This window comes from Setaria viridis, chromosome 5 (genome assembly GCF_005286985.2).
Source record: "Setaria viridis chromosome 5, Setaria_viridis_v4.0, whole genome shotgun sequence".
NCBI classification, from domain to species: domain Eukaryota; kingdom Viridiplantae; phylum Streptophyta; class Magnoliopsida; order Poales; family Poaceae; genus Setaria; species Setaria viridis.
In genome coordinates, this window is record NC_048267.2 from 43,813,203 (window position 1) to 43,825,274 (window position 12,072).

Sequence of the window (12,072 nt, forward strand, 5' to 3'; positions counted from 1 at the left end):
TGCAAAAATAGATCTATGTCGCCGGCTGAAACGGCGGTAGGATCCTTACCGCCGTTTCAAACGGTGATAGTGTCGGCTGGTATGTACTGCTGTGTACTGCCGGATGAAAATGGCAGCAGGACCTTAAAACAACGAAGGGGTCCTTACCGTTGTTTCAAACGGCGGTAGGGCTTCACCCAACTGGCGCAGCTCCAAACAAGTGAAATAACATATTCCCATTACGCGGTCCAAAAAGGAGCCTACAACACCACCAGCAACTTGCAAAATGGGTCTCCGCTGCCCTGGTCGTACCTTTTCATGCATGCATGCTGCACTGTGCTGCTACTTGCACGGAGCTGAGCCTATCAATAGCTGCTGCAGTAATCAACGGGACCACCGCCAGAGCAAGGACCACCACCACCGGTGACAGGGAGCACAAGGCCCGAAATGATGGGTAGCAGGAACCACCAGCGACTTGCAAAATGGGTGGCACGCGGCCCGAAATGGGTGGAAGCGAGCCTGCATCAGGGCGCGGCGCTACCGCCATCTCATCTGACGGTAAGCGGGCCACCGCCGTTTCATCCGGCGGTAGCTTCCTCCACCACCGGTTGATACAGCGGTAGCCCGTTACCGCCGTTTCAAGCGGCGATATAGACCCATTTTTGCAATTTTTTTATTCGAGCGGCGGCATAGACCCATTTTTACAATTTTTTGATTCGACTATATATTTGTGCAAATTTGTAAAAAAAATATAAAAATAAAAAACGTCTCCGGCTAGGAAATTAGAAAATTCCATCGCGTGATCGTGTCGACGCCCACAGCAGCAACGTCTCCGGCGATGGGCGCCACACCGGTGCGGTGGCCGCGGGTGCTGACTCCGGCGCAGCTCGCCGGGGCCATACGCCGTCAGAAGAACCCCCTCGAAGCCGTCCACCTGTACTCGGACGCGCCTCGCCGCTACCCACCCTCCTCCTACCGCCACAACGACGACGTCCGCTCCTCCCTCCTCGCGGCCGCCGCCGGCTCCACCGTACTCCCGTCCCTCCTCCGCCGGGTCCTCCCATCCTCCCCCTCCGCCGACTACCTCCTCGCCGCTTCGATCCCCAACCTCTCTCCAGCGGCCGCCGTCTCCATCTTCCGCTCCTCGCTCCCCTCCTCCCCGTCCCCGTCGTGGTCCCTCTCCTTCTCCGCCCTTCTCCGGCGCCTCGTCTCCCAAAGTCTTCTCCCTGAGGCCGCCCGCCTCTTCACCGACTTCGCCGGGCGCCCGGAAGTCTCGGTAGCATCCGGAGACCTTACCCTGCTCATATCTGGCCTCTGCTGCGTGCGGCGCCCTGACCTCGCGCTGCAGGTGCTCGATGAAATGCCGAAGCTATGCCTCACACCGGAAAGGGACGCTTACCGTGCGATCGTGCCTGCTCTCTGTGACGCTGGAATGCTCGACGAGGCCACGCATCTCCTCTATTCCATGCTGTGGCGCGTATCGCAGAGGGGCTGCGACGGTGATGTTGTGGTGTACCGGGCATTGCTGGTAGCACTCTGTGCGGCTGGCCGGGGTGAACAGGCTGAGATTGTTCTGGATAAGGTGCTCAGGAAGGGCCTGAGTTCACCAGGTAGTCGTCGGTCTCTTCGTGTGCCAATGCTTGCTGTGCTTAGCCTCGAGGATGCCCAGGAAGCCATTGACCAGGCGTTGGCTGTGCGAGGTGGTCGTACTGTTGTGAGCTTTGAGTCCATGATTCTTGACCTCTATGAAGAAGGTCAGTTTGGTCAGGTGGACAAATTGTTTGAGGACATGGCCAAGAAGCGTTTCAAGCCAACAATGTGCATCTATGAGGCAAAGATCACTGCTTTATGCAGGGAAGGAAATGTGGATGATGCTGTGAAGGTGTTGGAGGAGGAGTTGCCCAAGAATGACCTTGTTCCAACAGTGACAACTTATAACTTGCTAATGAAGGGTCTTTGTGACACAATGCAATCAATGAGGGCACTAGAATTACTCAAGAAGATGGACAGGCAGCTTGGTTGTGTTGCGGAAAAGGACACGTTTTCGATCTTGGTTCGCGGTTTGTGCTCAGAAAGCAAGTTTGTTGATGCATCAAAGTTAATGGAGAGGATGGTGAAGGGACATCATCGGCCTGACAGAAGTGCGTTCAACAATATTATTGAAGGTTTATGTTCTGCTGGTAGAACATATGATGCATTGCTATGGCTAGAAGAGATGATCGATCATGGAGAAACACCAGATATCCGTGTTTGGTCTTCCTTAGTCTCCGCGGTATGTATGTCCCAGTTTGAAGTTTTAGGAGCTGAGCTGCTGGAGAAAGCTTAGGTTGTAACTGTACGAGAAGTGGAACTGGGATTCAGCCTAGTAGATTCTTGAAACCGCAACTGCACCGCAATGAGTGTAAGTTACTCCTATTTATGCAATAGTTGTTGTGAATAGTACAATATCATTAACCCTTACGGCTTTAATACATTTTTCTGTTTCTTGTTTGGTGGCAAGTTTTTTGTGCTTTGAGCTTGATGCTTGATGAAGAAAACAGTTGGATATAAGGGTCCTCTAAATCATATGCTCCTATTGAGCATTGCTGCCTCCTCATCCATTAATTTTTTTCTGAATCATATGCTCCTATCGTTATTAAGATTTTTCTGAAAGTAGCATTCCTCCATTAAAAGTGGAGCGACTAAAGAGAAAAATAACCAATTCTACATTTATTGCTACAAGTATGTGCAAAATTTCTTAATTTTACCGAACAAGATTTATTCATTTATGCTCATTTGCTCTCATGCCCATTACTTGTTGCACGTCCAAGATACAATAACAAGCACTACACATCCCTGTAATCTTAAAACTCTTTGCCTTTTCAGCTGATCCAAATGACCAACAGTAACCTACATGCTTGCTAATGACAATGATGATGGATCTCTCCCAATAACATGGCATCAAGACAAGGGACATAAGTTCGCAGTTTCAACATCAACTCACCAAATCAGGACGATATGGATGATGAAATTGCTGATGTAAATGATGAAGCTGGTGAGGTGCTCGCTCAGTGAAGCTGGTGCTTTGAGCCCTAGTGAATGCCAACGTGGAAAGAAGAGCAGATAATCTCTACGTGTGACAGTGGGAGCGGAAGTGGGAGGAGCAGCAGTGAAGGCGATTCAACCAGCTCTGGAGCCTGGAGGTGATGTGGGTAACTTTGTACGTCTGCCAATTTTACATTCTTAGCAAAAGCATTTGCTACAAAGCACTATGGAAGCCACAAAGCGTTTTCTACATGGTCAGTTTTACGTTTGCTAAACCTGTCACGGAAACATGGCCCTAGACTTTATAGGCAGATCTGGGGTGATGTACGCCTATGTAGTATTCGAAATTGCTGTGTTGCCAAAATTGCTAGTCTTGAATCATGCTGTGGCACATCTCACTGGGACTGCTCAGTAGAATCCGGCTGCCTCTTTCATCAGCCAAAACTTCTGGACTCCTGAATCCTGATCTAGCACACCTGATTGAGACAGCTCTGAACCGAACTGCACTGTCCCAGAGCTGCTGTGATCAAAGAGTCCGAGATCGTCATAATAGCTGATGCCTTCGGCCACATCACTGAGGTAATGCAGCGGCTCCACTCCAAACTGCTGGGTGGCGTCCGGGCACTGGAAGTTATCAGCCAAGCACTGCGTCCCGTACCCGTGGCCACTTGCATCCATGAAGCTGCCGTCCAGGCCAATGGGCGACACGCCGGTGAAGCAGTCGCCGCCGCCGGTTCCCATGCTGGAGTGCTCCGGTGGCATGTACGCAGGATTGCCGGTGATGTGCAGGGAGGGTTGGTGGTGGTATTCGACCGGCACGGCGGCGTCGCACGACGACTCGTCGGCGCCCCACATGGCCTGATCGAACCAGCCGTTGTAGGCGTTGGCATTGCTCGGCACCGGCATCTGGGGGCACCCGCTCATGTCCGAGTACGAGCAGTTGCTGCCAGTGTATTGGAAGAAGCCATGATCAGGGCAGGAGGCGGTGTTGTGCAGCTGGTACGCGTCCCATGGCAGTAGTTGGCCGTGGGCGTTCTCGCCATTGCCTCCCACCTGCTGCAAGTACTGGTTGCCAGCCATGCACATGCTGCCGCTGTTGATGTACTGGGCACCGGATGCAGGCTGCGCCATGCTGGCGTTGAGCGGACGAGGCTCGACGCCGTTGATGTATTGGACGCCGCCGGATGCAGGCTGCATTGTCATGCTGGCATTGAGCGGATGCGGCTCGACGCCGTGCCACGTGAGCTCGTCGACCCACGCCTCCATGTCGTCGAGGTCGGCGTCGCCGGCGAGGCGGACCCCTTGCTCCAGCGGCACGACGGCGGCCTGCCGTAGCTGGCCACCGCCGGCGATGCCGTCGTCCGGCATGCCCAGCGCCTTCCGCCTCTTCGCCGTGGCGAGCAGCGCCGCGTCGATGGACCCGAGCAGCTCCTCCAGGTTCACGCCCTTCAACACCGCCGCGCTGGGCGACGCGAGCTCCTTGGGGCCCTCCTGCCGCTCCTTGGCGAGCCTGGCCTTCTCCTTGCCCAGCTCGATGTTGAGGTAGCCGAGGTGCGTGTGCTTCGCCCGCTTGTCCGCCGGCAGCCTACGGTACCTGTCGATGACACCCGCGCCGAACTCCCACACGTCCGCCGGCGCGCCGCCGCGGGGACCAGCGCAGACGAGCGCGACGTCGACGTCGCAGAGTATCGCCAGCTCGCGCGCCTTCTTCTTCAGCCCCTCCTTCCTCCCGTTGAAGGTCCTCGTGAGCGACCCCGCCTTGCCGATGAGGCCCATCTGGATTTTGCGGCGCGGCATGGCGGGCGGCGGCGGTGATCCTGCGACGCACGCGAGCGCTCGGCGGCGGCCGGCGAGGCGAGGACACGATGGCGCGGTGCGAGTTGTGATCTCGTTGTCTGGCCGGCCTCCGGTGCACCACCGTGCACGGTATTTTATACAGAATTGTAGTTTGTAGATGGAGAGTTGGAGACACGGGAGTATGCACCCGGCACGCGTTTATCGATTCCGTTACGAACACGGACAGGACGAGTTATGGTGCGCCGTCCGATTCCGTCGCGGAGTCGGACTCGCCACCTCCCGTCGTCTCTCACCTCGCCGCGTCCCAGCCATCGTCTTGCGTCCCCTCCTCGTGCCTCGCGATGATGCACCCCCGGCCCCACCGCGGGCCATGGAAGATGTTCACGTTGTACATGACGCGCGCCTCGTGCGACATCGCCTGCAAAATGGTAGACGTACGCGCGAACCATATGCCAGCGAGTACGTGCACGTTGCAAATACCAAGGAAATACATAATAATAAAAGAAAATACGCGTATAACGGAATGCTAAAAGTATTATTCTTTTTTTTTCCTTGGTCGTCGTCGATTGAGAGGATGAGAGGCAGGAGATCCCCGGCGAGGACCCCACCGTCTCCGCCCGCTACGCCGCCGCCTACGTCCGCGGCCTCCAACAGCCGTCCACCGGCGGCCGCCTCAAGCTCGCTGCCTGCTGCAAGCACTTCGCGGCGTACGACCTGGACCGGTGGGGCGGCACCGACCGGTTCCACTACAACGCCGTCGTGGCGGCGCAGGACCTCGAGGACACCTTCAACGTCCCCTGCCGCACCTGCGTCGCCGGCGGCAAGGCCGCCAGCGTCGTCATGTGCTTCTAAAAGCAGGTCTATGGCGTGCCCACCTGCGCCGACGAGGGGTTCCTGAAGAGCACCATACATGGCGAGTGGGGACTGGAGTACTGGACGGTACATCGTCTTCGACTGCCACTCCGTCGACGTCTTGTTCCGGGACCAGCACTACACGCTCACCACCGAGGACGCCATAGCCGCCACGCTCCGCGCCGGGCTCGATCTGAACTGCGGGCCCTTCCTGGCGCAGTACACGGAGTCGGCGGTGGCGAGGCGGAAGGTCGCCGACGCTGATGTCGACGCAGCGGTGACCAACCCCGTCGCCGTGCAGATGCGGCTGGGGATGTTCGACGGCGACCCCGCCGCCGGGCCGTTCGGGCACCTCGGGCCCCGGGACGTGTGCACGCCGGCGCACCAGGAGCTCGCGCTCGAGGCGGCGCGCAAGGGCGTCGTGCTCCTCAAGAACGAGCGGTGGGGGAACATGCACAGGGGCGGCGTCCTACCGCTACGCGCCGCCGCGCACCGCGTCGTCGCCGTCGTGGGACCGCACGCCGAGGCCACGGGGGCGTTGATCGGGAACTACGCCGGGAACCACGCCGCTGCAGGCCGTGGCAGTACGTTCGCCAGGCGGTGCACGAGGCCGGGTGCACCGACGTGGCGTGCGCGGGGACCCAGCAGCCCATCGCCACCGCCGCCACCGTCGTCGTCGCCGGGCTCGACCTATCCAGCCTGCTTCTCGCTGGCCGCCAAGCGGAGCTCATCTCCGCCGTGGCGAAAGCCTCCAAGGTCCCCGTCATCCTCGTTCTCATGTCCAGCGGCCCCATCGACATCGCCTTCGCGCACAACGACCCGAGGATCGCCGCCATCCTCTGGGCGGGCTACCCCGGCCAGGCCATCGCCGACGTCATCTTCGGCCACCATAACCCAAGTACATTAACTCCAATCATCAGCTTATATAATCACAAATTTTACATAAACTTCATATTTTGCAACGAGAAAAGTAGTCTAATGTAACGACCTAAATGTAATTACATTCTTGAGCATTGTACCATGAGCATCATTATTTGGTAGGATAAAAATTTTTGTGCTTGTTCGAATGCTTTTGCATTTTAATTTGAATTATTGAATAAAGTGAAAATGCATACCTTGTGAAGAAACTTTCCATTTCCAATAGGACATATATTCAGTCATAACTCGGTAAAACACTTCTTCCTCAAATATGAATTTAGGTGATTTTTTTCGAATTTTAGGAATCCATCTTGAAGCCAAACAGCTCAGCCGAAAACCAAAAATAACATTCTGGGAAGAATTTTCATTTCAAATGTACCATAGCTTTTCTTCCCAATTCAAGCAAAATGGATTACTCTTGATTTCATGTATAAACACAAATTTTTTTGGAATTTTTGGAGTCCTAGAAGATTACTTTTGGAAGATGGAGGAAAGAAGTTTCTATAAAAATCGTGGATGTCCGCCGCTCTCCATGAACTGTTCGCGAGACGCTTGTGTGTGCGTGTCGTGCTTGCAGAGATACGGTGTCACACGCCCCTGGACCCCACCCAACCCTTCCACCTCACCCATGCGCCTCCCCCTCCCCTGCTTCCTCCCTCACACACACCAGGAGCTCTCTCCCTCCCTTCTTTCTTCCCCAATCCAAGCCATGGAGGAGAAAATCCATCTTCCCCCACCAAATCCATCACCGCCATCACCGGAGTTGGCTAGAGGACTGCCTAAGCACGTCGTCAACGAGCTTCTCCATCACCTCGTCCACCTCTTCCTCGCCGGAGACCAAGGAGAAGGCCATCCCCAAGCTTCTTCTTCATCTTCCCCAAGCACCTCAAGGATGAACTCGGCCCAATCTACTCCAACACCACCCTACGCCAACACGCGGCCCCTTGCTCATGCTCTACTTGTTGCCGGTGAGCTCCCCTCAGTGCTCGTCATCTTCTTTTGCCCTCAATCAAGCTACAAAGCCCATCCATGACTTCATCACCATTGACGACCTAGGGCTCCAAAGGTCCCATGCATGTCAAATCTACCACCCAAAACAAGTTCTCTATATCCTCACGAACCTGTAGAAACAAACGGCACCCAAACTTGTGGCTGGAGTTGCCACTAGCGACCTCACCGGTGAGCCTCGGCCCGCACACGGATGGTCCGCGGCCTAGGAGCGGATAGTCCGTGAATCGTAACCCAACACACTGAGCTTCTGCAAAAAACGCGTCCCCAGAAATTTGTATGGCGGACGGTCCGCTACCCACCCACGGACTATCCGTGGTTCACCCCAAAATCCACACAGAACTGGTTCGTTTATGCTACTCGACCATTCTTTGTACGGCGGACAGTCTACCACTTGACACCAGACATTTCGCAGTTCAATTCCAAAGTTTACACAGACCCAGTGTACTTGACCGGCGAATGGTTCGTGAAATGATCCGAATTCCCATTTCTGAGAATTCAAGCCTACGCATCTCCGTGATAGTCCTAGGAAGACTATCACATGCGAATCCCTATCTCAGATAGTACAAATCCATACCAACACAAAAATAAAAAGTAGCAAGAGTAATAATATCATAAATATCGAGTACATCACTTCGGCACATGCCGGTACAGGTCTTTCAGGACTGAATCATGAAAGGTAAAATATCTATGCAGTGGAAACATGAACTACGGCGAACACCACCTCCAGAGGTGACTTGAGCAAGGGACCATCCCTAGTCTTCGCATCCATCATTGTCGAAGTCATAGTCGGGCTCCGACCCTGAAAAGCCACCATCTACCCGAGAAGTGGGTAGGCCGTGTCAACTCCAAATAGTAGCAAGCCAAGAAAACTGGGGAATAATACTATATGCATGGCTAAACCTATATATGGCTGTAGTGGTTTAGGCAGCAACAGCAGCAGCAATCAAGGATACATCAAAACAATACCATCTCCGAGGTCAACACCTCACATTAAGGAAGTCATCACAAATCACCAGATCCTTCACCGAAGAATCCAGCACCCAAACACTCTAGGCAATGTGAGAGCTCCCTTCCCTCACATCTCAACGACAAACACCGGCCTATCTCAAAAGAGGGAGGTAGAAGAATAGTATAAGTCTACTCCATAACCAGTTGACACAGGCTATAGCTATAGGTTTATAAACTCTGCAGAGGTTGTACATCTGTACCTGCACGGATGGAGCCTAAATGGGCATCAGCCATCCAAACCCAACCTATCGACCGAAGCCTTAGTAAGTGGATAGCAATCTCCTGTTTCCTCGAGTCTGGAACCGTCCTCAACTGCAGGGCACACCGTCACCAGTTGAAGACCTCGAGACTATGAAACCTACCCACGCTGGGGTGCAGTCTGGTCAGAGAAGGTTAATACCTCGAACTCCTTACACTGATCCTCCAATCTGCGTACAGGCTGAGCACTATCCATCACTAGTCTTGGAACAAACACCACCCATAACAAGGTGAACGGTATGTACGTAAATAGATACTGTGACTGGTGGTAAACTGACTCGATCCTTAGGGGCCGAGAGTGAGCACTTAACTCCACAAAGTATGTGCCGAAGCACCTGCAATGTACAAGTACGCCACCTGCTCCTCAATGCTAAACAAGATACCCGCCACAAGCACAGGGGGTGGAGAGAGTCTAGAATGCTCTCCCATAGTAAGACACTCCTCAGTACCAACCGCGGCTCACTCCCGCCAAAACACGTCAAGGGATCACACTCACCAAAAACACACGTGAGAGTGTACAAGGAATCCCATCACCAAAATCATAGCGTATGTCCATCCATAACTCAAAAGCATGTATATGGATATAAGTAAGGCGGACTAGCAAGGGGTCTATATATAGTCCACAAGTAGGTAACAAGAAAAACATGATAAACAATTATGAAGGCATGGCTAAAATCATAGGCTATGCAATCAATCATCATCCAAGCATCATAATTAAAGCACTAGCAACTAAGCATGCATAGAATCTATATGATTGGAAGTGACATGACACCTTATTCATTGTTGAAATCCTCACCGATGAAGTCGAGGTTGAAGTGTCTTCTTGGTCGTCGCAGCTCGGGTCTACAAACATACACGAGATGCAACATAAAATAAATAACGAGCATTACAACTAAAGAAAATTACCAATAACTCAAATTTAGAAGAACCAAATAACATCAAACTAGCTACAAACAACACAGGTTCATTTTTAGAAAATTAATGAAGTTGGTTCAATAATTTTCCTGAGCTATGTGAATTATTTATGAATTAATAAGAAAGTAAAGCACGTTAATTAATTTAACTAAATTCAGAATTTAAGGTGAGGATAAGTGTCAGCTCCTGGTTGTGTCACGGGTCTCACAGCTAGGATCTTTCTCCCTCTGTTCTTGGTGTGGTGGCGCGGTAGGGAGAACCCCAAAGGGGCAGCTGGGCAAGGGAGAGCTGCACCCATGGGGGCTTTATAGGTCGACGGCTAGGGTTCGCGAGGGGCTGCGAGGCGTGGACGACTGATGATCCTTGGTGGCCGTGCTCAGGACGCGTGGCTCGCATCCACGCAATGGCGTGGTTCGCACGTGGGGCAGGCGAGCATTCGAGGCTTGGGAGGCGCCCTCGTGCAGACAGGTGCGGTCAAAAGGAGGTTCGTCCTCCCATCTTGGCTATTGGGCCCGCATGCAATGAGAAGAGCTGCAGTGTGGTCATGTTTATGGGCGCTGCCGCTCGGCTGTCGCATAGCGCTGCAGTGCGAGAGAAGCGAGCGAGGGAAAAAGCGAGAGAAAGAGATAGCAGGCGATGGGAGGGTGCGGTTATGCATCGTAGAAGCTGACATATTTGCTGATGTCACCTTCTGCTGCTGACCTGCGGACTGATTGGTGGACCGCATGATGATTATTAGGCTGCGCGGGTGAAAGAATCGAGTGGAGTAACAACTCACTAGAGTTGGTGATATCATCCACATGCAAGAGCGTTTAAAATCTAAAAAAATCATAACTCTTAAACCGGACCTTCAAATCAAAGTTCGATTATACCATTAAATTTTTTATAACAAGATCTTCAAAACAAGACCCCACTCGACTATGTTTGGAGAATATTTTTTAAAAAATATTTTTTAGATACGGATTAATTAGTTATGACTACTGCGAACAAATGCTTGAACACCACGAACAAATAACTATTTTTTACGAACAAAAAATTAAACATGTTCTTTGAGTTCATATATTTTGTTCGATGTGTATGATTATTTTGTTTCATGAGTTTGTATAATTTGTTCCACGTGTATATATCTTACAAAATATGCAACCTTGATAAAAAAATGTGAATTAAAAAATTCATCCAAATATAGTAAAGTGGGATCTTATTGTAAAGCTTTTATTGTTAGAATTCCAATGGTGCGATCGGAATGACATCATCAGTTTTGTCTCTCTTGCATGTATGCACCAGTTTTCTGAGAACAAAAGACTAAATATGACAAAAAAATAGTATAATGCGAAAAAACTCGACATATGAACATTTGTATAGGATAAAAATAACAATTGACAATGTCTACAACTAAAATTGGATTCCGATTGCACCAATGAATTGCCTAATACATGATCTTCGAAACAAGACCCCACTTGACTATGTCTCAAAGATAATTTAATTTTTTTAATATGGAATAATTAATATCAGCTACAACGAATATATAATTGAACGTCACGAACGAATGATTATTTTCTACAAACAAATAATTTAATACAAGGAACAAAATAATAATACACTTTGAACTAAAATAGTTGAAATCATGAACAATGTGTTGTACAATACAAAATAATAGAAAAATGAATATCACGAACAAATATGTACACATTGTCGAACAAATTATATGAATTCATGGAACATAACAGTTATACACATCGAATAAATTATACAACTTATAGAAAAAATATACAATGATAGAATAAATTATAAAAATTTGGGAGACAAAAAAAATTATAAACTTAAAAGAATTGTATGCAATGGGAAAATTATTACACGAACTCAAAAAAAGTATTAGATAGGGATGGAAAGGACAAGTGAAATGGAAGATTGAAGGAAGTAGAACATAAATAAATAAAAAAATATGCATACATTTTCTAAACATGAAAACAGAAAAAATAGAAAAGATCATAATTCGATATGAAATAGAAAGGAATGTATGAATGAATAATACATAGGCGTACAAATGAGAAAAGGTATATCTATTTGAGGAGTACAGAAGAAAAGGTAGTAGAAAAATAGAGGAGAGGTGAAATGAATTGAAAAGGAAAAGGAAACAAACGTAAAAGAAAAAAATGAAGGAAAAACAGTCAGAATAGAGTTGTATGAGCTTGCGAAAAATTATAATATAAAGGAATCTGCCAGGTTGTCATACAACTAAAAGAAACAGAAAAGAAGTATAAAGAAAATCCTTCATAAGAAAAAGGAAAAAGAAAGGAAGAAAATATGTTA

At 50.2% G+C, this 12,072-nt stretch overlaps 2 protein-coding genes and 1 pseudogene across 2 annotated transcripts; 2 read left to right on the forward strand and 1 right to left on the reverse strand.

Annotated features, from left to right (window-relative positions):
- The first annotated feature begins 67 nt into the window (after positions 1 to 67).
- Positions 68 to 3,384, forward strand: LOC117856644 (pentatricopeptide repeat-containing protein At1g05600). Its single transcript, XM_034738990.2, has 2 exons — positions 68 to 2,380; positions 2,845 to 3,384. The coding sequence occupies exon 1, from the start codon at positions 818 to 820 to the stop codon at positions 2,303 to 2,305; it is 1,488 nt and encodes a 495-aa protein (XP_034594881.1). The 5' UTR covers positions 68 to 817; the 3' UTR covers positions 2,306 to 2,380; positions 2,845 to 3,384.
- A 27-nt stretch (positions 3,385 to 3,411) lies between these two features.
- LOC140222760 (uncharacterized) lies at positions 3,412 to 5,107 on the reverse strand. Its single transcript, XM_072293886.1, has one exon. The coding sequence runs from the start codon at positions 4,798 to 4,800 to the stop codon at positions 3,412 to 3,414; it is 1,389 nt and encodes a 462-aa protein (XP_072149987.1). The 5' UTR covers positions 4,801 to 5,107.
- A 34-nt stretch (positions 5,108 to 5,141) lies between these two features.
- LOC117856574 (beta-D-xylosidase 1-like) lies at positions 5,142 to 6,749 on the forward strand (annotated as a pseudogene).
- Positions 6,750 to 12,072: the final 5,323 nt, after the last annotated feature.